General features: G+C 40.2%; 1 protein-coding gene across 2 annotated transcripts; it reads right to left on the bottom strand.

The window, feature by feature from the left end:
• Positions 1-316: 316 nt before the first annotated feature.
• Positions 317-3,853, bottom strand: LOC143625955 (uncharacterized). 2 transcript variants are annotated; one of them, XM_077096165.1, is made up of 7 exons: positions 2,415-3,853; positions 2,214-2,332; positions 1,656-2,126; positions 1,300-1,588; positions 1,061-1,226; positions 648-750; positions 317-576 (listed from the first exon to the last, which is right to left on the bottom strand). In XM_077096165.1, the coding sequence occupies exons 1-7, from the start codon at positions 3,510-3,512 to the stop codon at positions 459-461; spliced, it is 2,364 nt and encodes a 787-aa protein (XP_076952280.1). In that variant the 5' UTR covers positions 3,513-3,853; the 3' UTR covers positions 317-458. The 2 variants fall into 2 exon arrangements, with proteins under 2 accessions (XP_076952280.1, XP_076952281.1); XM_077096166.1 differs by having other exon boundaries at positions 1,309-1,588.
• Positions 3,854-14,329: the final 10,476 nt, after the last annotated feature.

The following is a 14,329-nucleotide window of genomic DNA, read 5'->3' as shown; positions in this document are numbered from 1 at the left end:
GAAGGAGTTATAGAGAAAGCAAGTGAAGCAGGTCCATAACCACCAAATAAAAAAGACAATTCTTGCATTTGGTTTTAATGACTGTTGATAATGAAAAAGACTTGACAAGGGTAGAATGATCCAAAACAATAAAAGACTAGATAGGTTAACATGAGCCATGACCTGGAATTATATTTTGACAACTCTTGCAAGGCAGAGACTTTTAGTGTAGCATGATGCAATTTCTCAACCACTCTGACAATGATACCCTCAATTATACACACAATCAAAATTATATTCCTTGGGAATTTTATTTACGACGATCAAAACGATCAAAACGTGCCGACTGTCCTTCGTTTATACAATGCAGACCTTTTATCAGAAAAGAAAAAAACACTATACATATGACTATATGAGACACCTCGTGTGAGCAGTAGATGATGTAATTCTTCTACCTCGGCCCGATTTGTAACTTCTTTTTACAATACGGAGTAAGCTCGGATTACCTCAACTATAGGAGCCCGACATAAGGGGCATTTCCCTCCTCCACGAACCAACTCGTTTGCACACTTTGAGCACGTGCACATGTGACCACATCTGTACCACATAATAATATCAAGTTAAGTAAACGTCACGAATTTAAAGCTCACAAGTCACAAATCAGGTACCTGTACAGTAACGAATCGATTTGGCTGTCACAACAAATACAACAGGTCCCCTTTTTGACATGAACCCATTTGCATCCGTCTTCAGAAGTTGTTGCATCAACACCTACATCATATTTTGACCATTTATCTTTTTACGGGTCAAACAGACAAAAACAACTAAAATAGAAACGGGCCAAATGGAACTAGTCTCGTTGACGTGTACTTTTAGTTCATAAAACCTCTAAATTACTAAAAAGATAACATTATTAGTATAATAATAGAAATTTTGAGATCCATTTGATACACCAATAAGTGTGAGACCCGCCGTTGTCATGTACCAACCAGTTGACCCGAACTTGTTTAATCAGTTACCCCTCTAGCAATTATTATAAAATTAGTAATATCAGTTAAGATACTAAAATAATAATATATACCTTGTCTGCCACCTGTCCGATTTAAAGCAGCAGAAACTTCTTGCCGTACAGAACGTTGCAATTCAAGTTGCATATCCATACACGCCTCAAGCATCCTCTGCATATGACTCATGCCTTGCTGGAGCCTCGTCATGTCAGCCCTCAAATCATTAATCATCTCCCACTCCTCCATAAATTCCCATTAAAAATTATTATTATTAAATTCAAATACTAAACGACAAATTAACAGGATCACATACTTGACTTGCAAGTTCAGAACGATGGATGCTGTGAGGGGACCAACTAGAATGAGGCATATCATGGTGCCAAATCGGTTGTGGCGGTGGTACTGGCGGCGATGGTGCCGATAGTGAAGGTCTATCAATGGGTTCATGCGGTTCTTGACCGCCCTCCGGTGATGTCGGGGTGGGCAAGTTTCGGTGTAGGTCCCAATCGATGGGCCCATGACTTTGCCTTTCGACATACGATTGAATTAAATGGTCCAAACTCTCACGGAATCCACTTCTAAGAAGATTAGAAACACTTCTCCTGTTATAAACAAAAAAATCAGACAAAAAATAAATAAATTGCTAATGAGTTTAATAATCAAAAGTACCTGCTTAAAAGCTCTCTTAATTCCATACTGTACACGTTATCATCTTCTGGTGCGTGAAATCTGTTGGTTCTTCTAACGGTTTGTCGGGTTCTTAGCGGTTCAGAAGGTCCTTCAGGCCATGTTTCATTGGCTACTTCAGTCCCTGAACTTTCTTGCCAATTACGATCAACATCTTCTGAACCATGGTCTTGCCAATCTTCACCTTCATCAACCATTGCTTGCTGACTTGTAACTTGAACGGTTGCAGCGGTTTCCAAACTAACCGTACGGTTTGAAGCCTGATACATGTTTGCTTGAACCAAAGATTGAACTTGCTCCTGATTATGAACAACGTTTTCATGCTCAATCTCGGTTGGAGTGTTTGCATGAGTCTCATCGGTTCTAAAATCGGATGTGTTGTTTGGTGAATTTTCAGGTTGACTGCTTACTTGACCACGAACAATCGTTTCTAGTCTGGACCGGAACCCTTCCCTAATTAACATAGATATAGAAAACCCCATCAAAAGATGAAAATGAAAAAAAAAACCCAACCTTTTACCGGACCCATTTGACCCGTACCTGAGACCAGAGACTGTGTGGCGTTGTCTGAGCTGGACTAACTCACTTGCTGCAACTGATGGAAGCCTCTCTTCCTCAACGGGTCTTTCGTTTCTTAAGAATCTGCCTCTCAGTAACGACTAACATAATAATATTTTATCAATAGATGGACACAAAATGATATTTTATCGGTTGTTTGAAACATGTATAACTAAAACTGACCTGAATTCGGTTTCTATGAGCGAAATCAGAAACCGCACGATGCTCGGTTAAGCCCTGAAGTTCCCTTTGCCGTTCCCTCTCAGCTCTAACAAGTAAGTCAAGTAAAGCTTGTCTCCCACGCAAACGCAACATGTCTCGTCTAATATGCTCGGGATGACCTTCATCTTGGTCAACACCTGTCCTATCATGACTTTGATCATTAACCGTTGCACCTTGTTCTTCTCTATGACTACCACGAGCCGCCCTCTGCTGGCTAGTCATTTGAACCCACTCCCTCACAATCCTAACCCGTTCACGCTCGGTTTCACCAAGCCACTCGGCTCGCGGGCCCGCGCTACCACCACTCTCCGGAACACCAGTTTCCCTCCACCCTTGAACTATTAACCTCACTCTCTCCCTCTCTTGTTCAGTATCAAGGTCAACTGAATCAGGAGACTGCTCACGGGTTAAACCCGAAACCGACCCATCATTTTCTTGATAATCGGTCTCACTCTCGTGCTCACTCGCTCGGCTTTCTGACATATTGGAGTCCACACCACTCTGTCGCCTGAGTCTTTCTCTAACCCGTTCTCGGGCCCGATTCAACACATGCTCATCTTCCAATTCCCGCCACATCTGCAATATAGACGACGCACGTGAACTCGGTCTCTCAACATTCCCCTGTCGTCTCGAACTAGGAGACCGTGACCTCGACTGCGACTCCCTCAAAAACGAAGAATCAAGCATGGACACCGTCTGCAAACCCGCAAGCGCCAACAACTCATTCTCCTGGTTCCTCCTCTCTATCGTAGTAATCATCTCCTGCGCCTGTCTAGCCGCCCACCTGCTCAAAATCCGCGACTGCCGTCTCCTCGCAGCCGACGTCTCTGCCAAATCATCACCCTCAAGATCCGACCGCCTTCTCCTTCTCGCAACCAAATCACCACCACCTTCACTCTCATCATCATCGTCATCATTCCGCGGAGAGCTGCACGACTCAAACGACATACAATCATCCAACTGCCCCCTCATCAATTCCTCTAACCCTCTTTCAAATTCCGAACACGAGTCAGTAGTACTCTCCGGCTTCGGCAGCCGCTGTAGCTCAACATCATTCATCTTCCCACTTAATAATATTATTATTACTACCTCAATTCACCATCTTTTTAACCTAATCAATCAAACCCAATAGCCCAATACTCCACCCCTAAATACCCATCAAAAATTAATCCAAGATCAAAGCTTTAACATATTAAAACGTACCTCTGAAGCTATATGTGTGGTTTAACCAAACCCTAGAATTTTCTTGGGCTAAAAAGGTGAAATTGAATCAATTAATAGGAATCAATTGACAGATTCAGATGCAAAAGTGTGTTAACAGTGGATGGAATTTGTCAATTACATGATAATTTTGGGGATGAATTTAGCCCTAATTCCGTTTTTCAAGTATTGGAATTGACACGTCATCAGTAATCATGGACCACAGTGTGTTGCGGATAGTGCAGTGTATACTTGTAACCTGTGCATTGGTAGTGATATAAGACTTAAAACTTTTTTTTAACTACCAACAAACATATTACATCTATCTATATCTATACAAACTATTAAACCAATAAACAATTTTCACATGTCATCATTCTAGGATGTCCACTTTATTGTCACCTCAATGCCAAATCATTTATTTCCTTTCTAATGCTTGGCAAATCATCTCATACATTATATTCAATCCTTAAGAATTCTTAACCTTAACCATTTTAATCTCTCTTTCTCTCTCTTTCGGCTTATTCTTCCACCCTCTCATATATCCGGTGTTCTAGATTGGTATTAATCGTTTTCCGGTAATGTTATATTTTATAGTCTAATGGCAGGTTTTGTTATATGTTTTCCGACAAGATTATCTTTGTTTCCAGTAATGTTTTCCTATAACGTTTTATATTTATTTTCATTGCTATATGATTTTCTTATAATCACTTTAGGTTGTAAATCAAAATCGACGATGTAATTGATATGTGGACTTTATTACGGTTTTCCGGTAAGGTTTTCCGGTGATGTTTTATATATATAACAATGGTGGTTTTATTTATTTTAAGTTTCATATTTTTCCTGTGATTTTGTTATACATGTTATTCCTTTATGTTGTATATCAAATTCGGAAATACCATGGACATTATCACTATTTCCTTTTTCCAGTAAAGCCATTCAAATTTTCTGGTTATAATTTATAAACATCAATTTTACATTTGTGCACATAATTCAATTCTTACATAATATGAATATTAATATTCGACTATATCATTTCAGGTTATTGTCCCGACTGATATAAGCTTATTTCATGGATTGAGCATTATTTGATAAGATGTATTTTATTTATTTATTTTTTAATATTTATGTATATTTCTTTTTTAATGTTGATGTTGTAAGTCCCGAATCTGGATAACTACAGCTATGATATCAACAAACCAAGTATTAGTGCGGAAATCTAATACTCTGTGACTTGAGAACACATACGAACACCAACACGAGACACGAGCAATACTTCAAAACACACGTATTATATTATACGTCGGGTGCTTAAGCACAAATACAACCTCGTCTATGAAGTACTAGACGACCAAACAAAACAACTAAGCAAACAATCTAAACCCTATACAATACATGCTATATATAGGGGACCAACTACACAAGCCCAAACTAACCAAAAGCCCACCAAGATCCCAAGGGATCTCGGTTTACATACGTAACCCCTAGCCAAAGCCCATATTACATGCTTAACCCAAACACAAATAGACTAAGTACAAACCACTCTAATCTAGACCCAACAATCTCCCCCTTGGTTTGTAGCTTGGTCTTCAATCATGCTCCATGTAATCAATATCAGCATCTTTCAACGCCCAGCCCAAAGCTTGCATTTGATAATAGAGGCCACCATGCTTGTATATTCTTTTGCAGCCGCTTCAAAGATTGGGTCAGCTATTATCTGGAACGAGCTGAGAGTCTTGATGTCCCTTTCTCCAAACTTTAACAAATCCCTTGGATCAACAAATCTGTACTGCCCTTTGCCCTTCTCTAATTTGACAACAACAGTGGCAGTTTCACTATCATACATCCAGAACCTCATGTTATCCAAAGTGCCATCTGGAATCGCTTCAGGTACATGAATGTGAGTGGCCTTGTTTGTAGCAGGCCACATAACGTTGACCATTGTTTTTACTGTCTTTGGATCCTTGACCCCCTTTGCTTTCTTCAGGAAGGATTCTGCAGTTGTCATGTTTGGAAAGCCTCTATCAACTTGACTTCTCAGAAAATTCCAAAAATCTATACCACATTTATCATTAGTTGGGTTGGTGAAGGGAGAATTTATCAGATCACTGAGATCCACTTTAGTCAACGATCCAAAGTCTTTCTTTTCTTATAGTCTTCAATGGTACTGGACTTCCTTTTAACCCACCACATGTTCTTTTCAGCATCGAAGCCCCATGACACAACTCCCGAACGATCACCATATTTATCTGAGAAGATTTTAGGAAAACTGACAATGAATCTCTCTGGATGATCTGATGATTGGACATTTTTATTGGAGTTTTTCATCACCAGAAACTTTTTCTGAACTCTATCAGATTTTTCTTTGGAGATTGGTGGTGCGTCCATATATTGTTTCAATGTATCAGACTCATCTATGTTCTCTACTGTGCGAGTAGTAGAGCCACCACTTTGATTAACGTTGGATACCTTATCAGTATTACTTATGAACTCATCTCCGAACTTTTGAACAAGTTTTTGTTGGAGATCTAGATAGATAGTAGTTAGTTCTCCCATGCTAGATTGAAGCTCTTTAATTTTGGAATCTTATCAGTGTTGCTGGCTTCAAATTCTTGAATATGTACATCTTTAACAACAGAATCTTGTTCGAGCTCAAAGACTCGATGTTGAATAGCTTGTACGTCAACCGGAGCATCTTCTAGTACAATTCCCTTGCCTTTGTTCTGCATAAATTTTTCTTGCATGGCTAGAATCTAGGCAACCTCATCGGGAACATTCGAACTAGACTGACCTTGATTTTCTGGGCCTGATGAGCTGGAAGGAGCAAAATTGAATGGTATATCAGCCTCATCCGTGTGTGGAATATCTGACCCAAAATCAAAATCACGAGCAAGGTCATCAAACACCTGATCTTGAATCAGTGGCTCAGTAATGAATGTACTTGGTTCAACTTGAGTCTCTAGAGCATGTGACTCAAGTTGGTGAGTTTGTTGTTGTGGGCTATTGGTTGCAATTGTTGTTGGTGTTGTGGTTGTTTTATGTTCGCTGACCAGCACGCCATGCCTCAGATCTTTCTTTCTTCGTTTGCGTGGAATGAGGTCGGCGGCTGGTTCTTCAATCAAATCTTCTTCAATGTTTTCAGCAACAGTCTGAGGAGGCTTCAGAGCAGTTGACTGAAGTTGTTCTTTGAACCTTTCAAAATCTTCTAAATCCTGGGAACTTGGAACAGTTTCCAAGTTACGATGTTCTGTCTCTTCATCTTTATCATCAGAAATCTCAAAAGCTGCAGCACGCGGTTGAGCTGGTGCCACATGCTCATCCGCAACTTGAGCTATAACTTGAACAATTTCAGTTTCAACAAATCTGCCAATTTTTTCCAAGGCATGAAGGCCCTGATAGACAATCTTGGAGCCTTTTCTGGATTGTTTTATTAACCCAAAGGAGTTGGGTCCCATTGACTTCATATCCAAGGTATCAACAGATTTAACGAGATCGGTGTAATGTGAATCAAAGATCATATGCAGAAATCTTGGATACATAAGGAACATTTCTTTCTTCTTCCCTTTCAGATTGCTCATCATTTCATTGAAAACAAACTTGGAATAATTGTAATTCCAATCCATGATCAGAGCAGTGACAGCAGACATCTGGATATGGCTTATCTCGTCAGATCCCCCCTTTCTACCAGACACGCATGTGAAATACGTGTGTATCAAAAACCTCCAGTAGGGGTGAAATAATTTCTTGATTGCCGGAGGATAAGTACCCTCGTAACCCATTCTGGTGAGGATCTCATTAACATCTGCAGTAGAATATTCTGTCGGGTAATCTAGTTGATCACCTAACAACAGCACCTCTCTGATGATAGCCTCTGTGATACTAACTGGCTTCTTTTGGACTTTGGAGTCTATCAACACGACTCCATCTTGCCCTCGTTGGTTGATTGAGGCATTACTCCAAAACTCCGTGATCATCTTCTTGCATATGACAGAATTTTCTCGTAGTGCGTGAGAAATCCTGCACGTGTTGAGGCCGACGATCATAGACTTGAATTCCTTATGAGCTAGTGGTGGATCAAATAAGTGTCCAGCTATATTGTGTGTATCCACAAACTTTAACAGAGTCTGATCAGCCATTACTGCACCAAACGAATCAAGTTAGTAAACGTAAACTTGTCTATAGTTATATAATTTTGAGGAAGTTAGCAAATTAATTGTCCCCCCTTTTAAGAACACAAAGTCTTGTTGATTTGGGCCATAATATTAGAGATCAGGCCCAAAAGATTATTAATTGGTCCAAAAGGTAAAGTTTACAGAAGTGCAGGTAGATTAAGCCCAACAATTTTTAAGCCCACGAGGGAGATCTCGGCCAATACTATGAGTTCTCTGTCAATATTTAGCCGAGAACAGGAGTTCTCGGTCAAATCCTGTGATTTCGGTCAACGAGAATCAACTGAGAACAAGAGTTCTCGGTCAATATTTAACCGAGAACAAGAGTTCTCGGTCAAGTCTAGGTGATCTCGGTCAACGAAAGTCAACCGAGAACACCTTGACAGCTGTGGACAGAGAACCCTTTGGGTTCCGTCTTGGAAAGTGTGTCGTCTCCTCCAATTCACCGAGATCTCCATCAAACCTGTAACAAGTCCAGTAATATCTAACATATGACTCTAAACATCCAATCTAAGTCTTTAAGCATTGATCCTCCATGACCATTCTTAGTCCATAAAATCTGGTTATTCATCTGTCAATTCCTTCGAGAACCCAAGATTCAAACAAGAAAAAGAAATTAGCTTGAGCCTTTGCTCATTTACCTGTGAAACAGCAAACACAACTAAAGATTACAACTAAATGAGATTAGATTATGCAATGAGTGGTTCTCGGCTAGCAGAAAGGTTTGAGAGAGATGAAAAGGTTTTTAAGGGAATGGAGAGCAATGAAGGAGTTGGGGTATATACCCCCCCCCCCCCAACTTTCATGGGCCGAGAACCCTAAGCGGGCTCAAAGCCATCTTGACAGCCCAGAATTATGTTAACCTAAAAGAGACATACAACCCAAACCTTTTAAACACAAATTACAAGTGAGCCATTTAAATCACACGTTTCGAGAAGAGTAGTTTCGGGATAAAACAAATAAAACAAAATAAAATAAAATTAAACTGAATTAACTGAAAGGAATACAAAAATTAACGTACAAAAGAACTCCCTTGAATTTTGTAAGATCGGGATCAAATTTCAGTTTCTATAAAAACACCGCCTTTTTATGAAAAGATCCGAACATGGAATCATATCGTTTAAGAGGCTGTTACTAGAATTCATGTTCAACGTTATTATGATATAGAGAAGCAGGTTGATAGCAGGTATAACAAACATAGCATGATTTTCATTGTATCAGTTATATGGATTAGGTTCAGTTCGGCATAAAGCTTAGATGGACATCACTCATGAACCTGTGATGCCTCCTATCTCTTCTCAAAGCGTATTTGGCTTTCCCCAGATCACCCCAACTTGACTCCAACCCCCTAGTGCTTGATCAAAAGACTTTTATATATAAATAAATAAGAGTTTAAGCTTTGAGGTTGAACGTTGGACTTACAAGCTAGTGAACTGACAAGCCTTTTATTCGAGACATGACAGGACTTACTTGTGTGCCCCTATCTCTGTAGTTCTAGTTTGACCCTCTAAGCTTTTAAAATATAAACATTAATAAGATAACGAAAACACATTTTTTGATTTTTTTTATAACAATAGCTTAATAACACAATATTTTTGGTGATCAAGACACTAACAGGCTCTTGTATGACTGGGTAATTGCTTTTCTGCTTATCCTTCGGAGAGACGTATATGAAGACATGCACATTTCTTCAAAATGACACTCCACAGTAAGTTTAGAAAATTTAGTTTATATCACTTCAACTTTTACGCACCATGGAAGCTACCATACAAATCAATGACTGTTCTAGAGCCTTTTAAGCTTAATAACTTCACCCGTTATGCACACAAAAACAATTTATCTATCATTTTCCAAAGGTTGGATCAATTTTCATTTGAAAATATTTTGAGGCTTCTAAAAAGCTGTTAACTGAATAATAATATCACTTCCCAGGGAGTTACATAAAACACATGTGTTAAGAGTTCAGTCACGCCGGTCTTTTTAAGCTTTCAGGTAAATGGCTATCCAGTATGACCACAAGTGGTTAACCGGACCAAACATGTATGAAAATACATGTCCTTCCAGCTCAGAGATACCGACATAATTTTAAGTGAAAGAATACAAAACACAAAACACATCATAATCGCCCCGGTGCTTTCAGCCTTTAGGTAAATGGCTATCCTGTGACTATACGAGTAGAACACCGGACCAACCATATACAAGTATATGTCCTTCCAACTTGGGAAACCGACATAATTTTAAGCGAGAATGAATCTTGAATTTTTTTTTAAATAAAACCAAATTTTTAATAATAAGACCAACGCACACACACTATTTTTGACATTTTGATTCCCCCCCCCCCCCCAAATTTGTGCAAAATTATAAAAGTATGTAAAAATTTATACCCAAAAAGACTCAATCCTCGAAACGAATCATTTTAAGAAAACTCACAAGCACATTAAATTTGGATGTTCCGACCGTTTTTGTAAATAAGTCTGTCACATTGTTGTTAGTGTGAACTTGTTCAAGGTGAATCAGTTTTCGATCGAAACAGTCACGAATAAAATGAATTTTAATATCGATGTACTTGGTTTTAGAGTGCTGAATATGATTTTTCACAATTGCAATGCCAACATCATTATCACAAAAAATAGGAGTATCAAGAAATTCCAAACCGTAATCCAGTAGTTGGTTTTGCATCCAGATAACCTGAGAACAGCAAGCTGATGCGGCAACATACTCCGCTTCGGCGGTTGAGGTAGACACCGCCTGTTGTTTCTTACACTGCCATGAGATGAGACGATCTCCTAAGAATTGGCATCCAGCTGATGTGGATTTCCTGTCAATGTCATCTCCACCATAATTGCTATCAGCAAATGCATAAAGATCAAATTCTGATTGTTTGGGATACCAAAGACCTAACTTTGGTTGTCCCTTCAGCTATCTAAAAATACGTTTAACAGCAGCTAAATGAGAGAGTTTAGGATTAGCCTGGAAACGAGCACATTGGCATACTGCAAACATGATGTCAGGATGACTGGATGTGAGGTACATCAGAGACCCGATCATCGATCGATAGTACGTTTGATCTACGGGACTCCCTTCAGGATCAGATGATAGTAATGGTCTTTCTGCCATGGGAGTGTTGGCACTCTTGGAATCTTGAAGTTCAAACTTTGCTAGCTTATCCTCAACATACTTCCCTTGATGCAGTAATATTCCTGCCGAGCTTTGGCGAACCTGTAACCCCAGAAATGTTGTCATTTCACCCAACGAGCTCATTTTAAATATTTTCTTCATTACACCTTCAAATTATGTGCACAACTCAGCGCTGGTTGATCCAAAAATGATGTCATCTACATAGATCTGTACTAGAATCAAATCTTTTCCGACAGTTTCCGGAAAAGTGTTTGATCAATGGTTCCTATCTTTTAGCCATGATCTAGAAGATGTGCGGTCAATGTAGCATACCATGCCTAGGAGCCTGATGTAACCCGTATAATGCCTTGTCTAGCTTGTAGACGTGATTTGGTTTCTTAGAATCAACAAAACCCGGTGGTTGATCCACATAAATCTCTTCTTTGACTTCACCATACAGAAACGCGATCTTGACATCCATCTGATACACTGTGAATCCCATGAATGATGCGTAGGCCAGAAAAATTCTAATGGCCTTAAGTCTAGCCACTGAGGCATAAACTTCAGTTTAATCTAGTCCCTCAACCTGACAAAAACCACGAACTACCAACCGTGCCTTATTCCGAACGATAACCCCGGTGTCGTCTTGCTTGTTTCGGAACACCCATCTTGTATCAAGAGCTTTCTTTCCTTCCGGCAACTTAACCAATCTCCAAACCTTCAACTTATCGAACTGATTCAACTCTTCGTGCATAACATCAATCCAACTGGGTTCTTGAAGTGTCATTTCTACCGTCTTTGGCTCAATTTGAGAAATGAAACAAGAGAAAAGACAGCTATTTATGTGTCCAGTCTGACTTCTGGTGGACACGCCCGTTTCAAGAGGACCTATGACGTTCTCCATTGGATGAATTTTATGAATTATTGATGGAATTAACTTATCAGAAACATCACCGGTAGATTGTAAATTAGACAGGTTCTCATTAACATCAACAAGAGGATTCTTCCATCCAGATGTCGCCGTACTGTGAGAGTACGAGGTGCTGGCGACATATTCATTTGGAATGACATCGGGAAACAGTGTGCTCCCAAAGATCTGACGGTTGGAACTCTCCCCCTCAACTGTAGTAGCATCTTCAGACGAATTCGACAAGCTTTCGGTTTCTGGAGTTTCTTTTGGCTCAGCGTTGGTTGCAGGTGAGTCATTACTTTGATCAGTGACATCATCATCCAGAAATGGATAGATGTGAGATACTGCTTGTGGGTCATCTTTTGCAGCTTCCACGGTAGGACCACCTGAAGGTTCTGTGTTGAGGACTGGAAACACATTAAATGGTTTAAAGAGTTCATTATAATCAAATAACCAGTCCGGACTGACACGAGCATCAGTCTTATTTTCTTCCAGCCAACGAACCTCATAGGACTCTAGAATCTGCTTGGTTGACTTGTTGTAGACCCTGTAAGCTGTATTGCCCGCATAACCAACAAAATAACACTCGTCAGCTGTGGCCCCAAATTTTGGAGTGGACTCGAGATTCAATAGTGTGTGTCACACCTGGCCCTGAGCGGCGGAAACAGCCGGGCGCGCACGAGTGGGGATTGATAATTAAGCACGGGCCATTGCAAAACATTCAAAGATTTTTATTGCGCATGAGAAGTTTAGTACAAACACATTACATCGTTCAAAGATTACAAAAAGAAACATCCAAGTATAAAACTGAAGATTTCCTCGCCATATCCCCTTGCGCGGCGGGTAACCGTGCGCATCGAGGGGATAAAACCAAAATCTTCCAAAAAGCTTGTTTTAGATGTTCAGCGTGTGGTGCTCTAAGTGTGACTCCATGCGCTACCTAGTTATCTCCTGAAAGACACGTAAAAACATTTGAATCAGTATAAACTGAGTGAGTTCACAAGTTTTAGTAACTTGATAAAATCATTCTGAAACATTTCTGGCAACATCATTAACATCTGCTTGGTAAAATCGTATTAACACATAATTCTGACAATATTCTGATAAAAATCGTTCCGCGGTTTACGCGTGAACAAATTCTGGATACGGTGCTCGTCTATGTAAGTGGCGCAGCCACTACGAGCTAAAATAACGTAAAACCGTCCCGCGAGTTACGCGCAGACGTTTCTGGAAAACTAGACTCGTCTATGCAAAGAGGCATTGCCCCTACGAGCTAAGGATACTGTCCCGCGGGTTACGCGCGAACAATTCTGAGAAACTGTGCTCGTCCATGCAAAGAGGCATTGCCCCTACGAGCTAAGGATACTGTCCCGCGGGTTACGCGCGAACAATTCTGAGAAACTGTGCTCGTCCATGCAAAGAGGCATTGCCCCTACGAGCTAAGGATACCGTCCCGCGGGTTACGCGCAGACGTTGTGCCGGAAAACAAGGCGCTCGTCCATGCAAAGAGGCGCGACCCCTACGAGCGGGCTCAACCCCATAGTACTGCCCCATGCCAGGCACTCGTCCATGCAAAGAGGTGCGACCCCTACGAGTGGGCGGATCAAACCAGCAGTCCCTACCCTTAGAGTTCCAATGGTAAAGTGATCACTTACTCGAGTTCTAGCGCACATACATTGAAAACCTTAGATAACCGTTTGCATTGCTCATCATGAAACATAACTTAAACACATAATCGCTTTCATAGCTTGTAAGTATACCATGATAAAACATTATTTAAGTACGTGTCCCTCGCCCCGAAAGCAGTTTAAAACAGTGAAAACAGTGAAAATAGGGGCTGTGAGACTCACCTGAGGTTCTTGTTAAGGGATTAATCGAGATTCGGGTTTTCTTGGTGTTGGCCTCGGAATCGAAGGTCTAGAATACGATTAAATAACAAGTATATATATTAAGATCAAGAAATAGGAGAATATAAGGGTTGGATAGTAGGTATCAAGGTTATATTCTCGGCTTACCTAGTAACAGGATCGGAGCTGGAAACAACGGATGCTTGGGAAAGGATTAGTGCAAGTTTGTAGTTCTTTGAAGTGTGTTTTGGGTGATAATTTAGGCTACAATTTTATAGGCAAACTCAAGGGAACACAATCCCTTGCTTTAGGGGATTGAAATCTTTTCATATCTAAATGTAATGATGATAAAGTATGGAAGTTATTATTATTTACTTAAGAGTGGAGTGGTGGATAAAAGATTTTGATTTGATTTGGACAGAACATGCAGGTCTGGGGTTGGTGAGAATAGGGTGGCTGACAGTTGACTTTTCATGTTACAGTGTGCTTTTTCAGGTACTTTTGTCAGTGTACAGTAAAAAGTGGAAAATCTCTGAAACACGCTACTGTTTCCTTTCGGGCGGGAGTAATCTCCTTAACTGGAGAATAGACCAAGTGTTCTGCGCGTATAACTTGGTGCGCATAGCTTTCTGC

This window comes from Bidens hawaiensis, unplaced genomic scaffold (assembly GCF_021521415.1).
Source record: "Bidens hawaiensis isolate Kalapana, Puna unplaced genomic scaffold, B.hawaiensis_p1.1 tig00004269_1, whole genome shotgun sequence".
NCBI lineage: Eukaryota > Viridiplantae > Streptophyta > Magnoliopsida > Asterales > Asteraceae > Bidens > Bidens hawaiensis.
This window is presented reverse-complemented; position numbering and strand designations above follow the sequence as displayed.

What these genes read in the sequence shown, in the direction of transcription:
- LOC143625955 (XM_077096165.1), bottom strand. Translation starts at nt 3,512, where the DNA reads ATGAATGATGTTGAGCTACAGCGGCTGCCGAAGCCGGAGAGTACTACT. An exon ending in TTAAGAGAGCTTTTAAGCAG is followed by an intron (nt 1,589 to 1,655) that starts GTACTTTTGATT and finishes TGTTTATAACAG; the next exon opens with GAGAAGTGTTTCTAATCTTC. An exon ending in TCGGACAGGTGGCAGACAAG is followed by an intron (nt 751 to 1,060) that starts GTATATATTATT and finishes AATATGATGTAG; the next exon opens with GTGTTGATGCAACAACTTCT.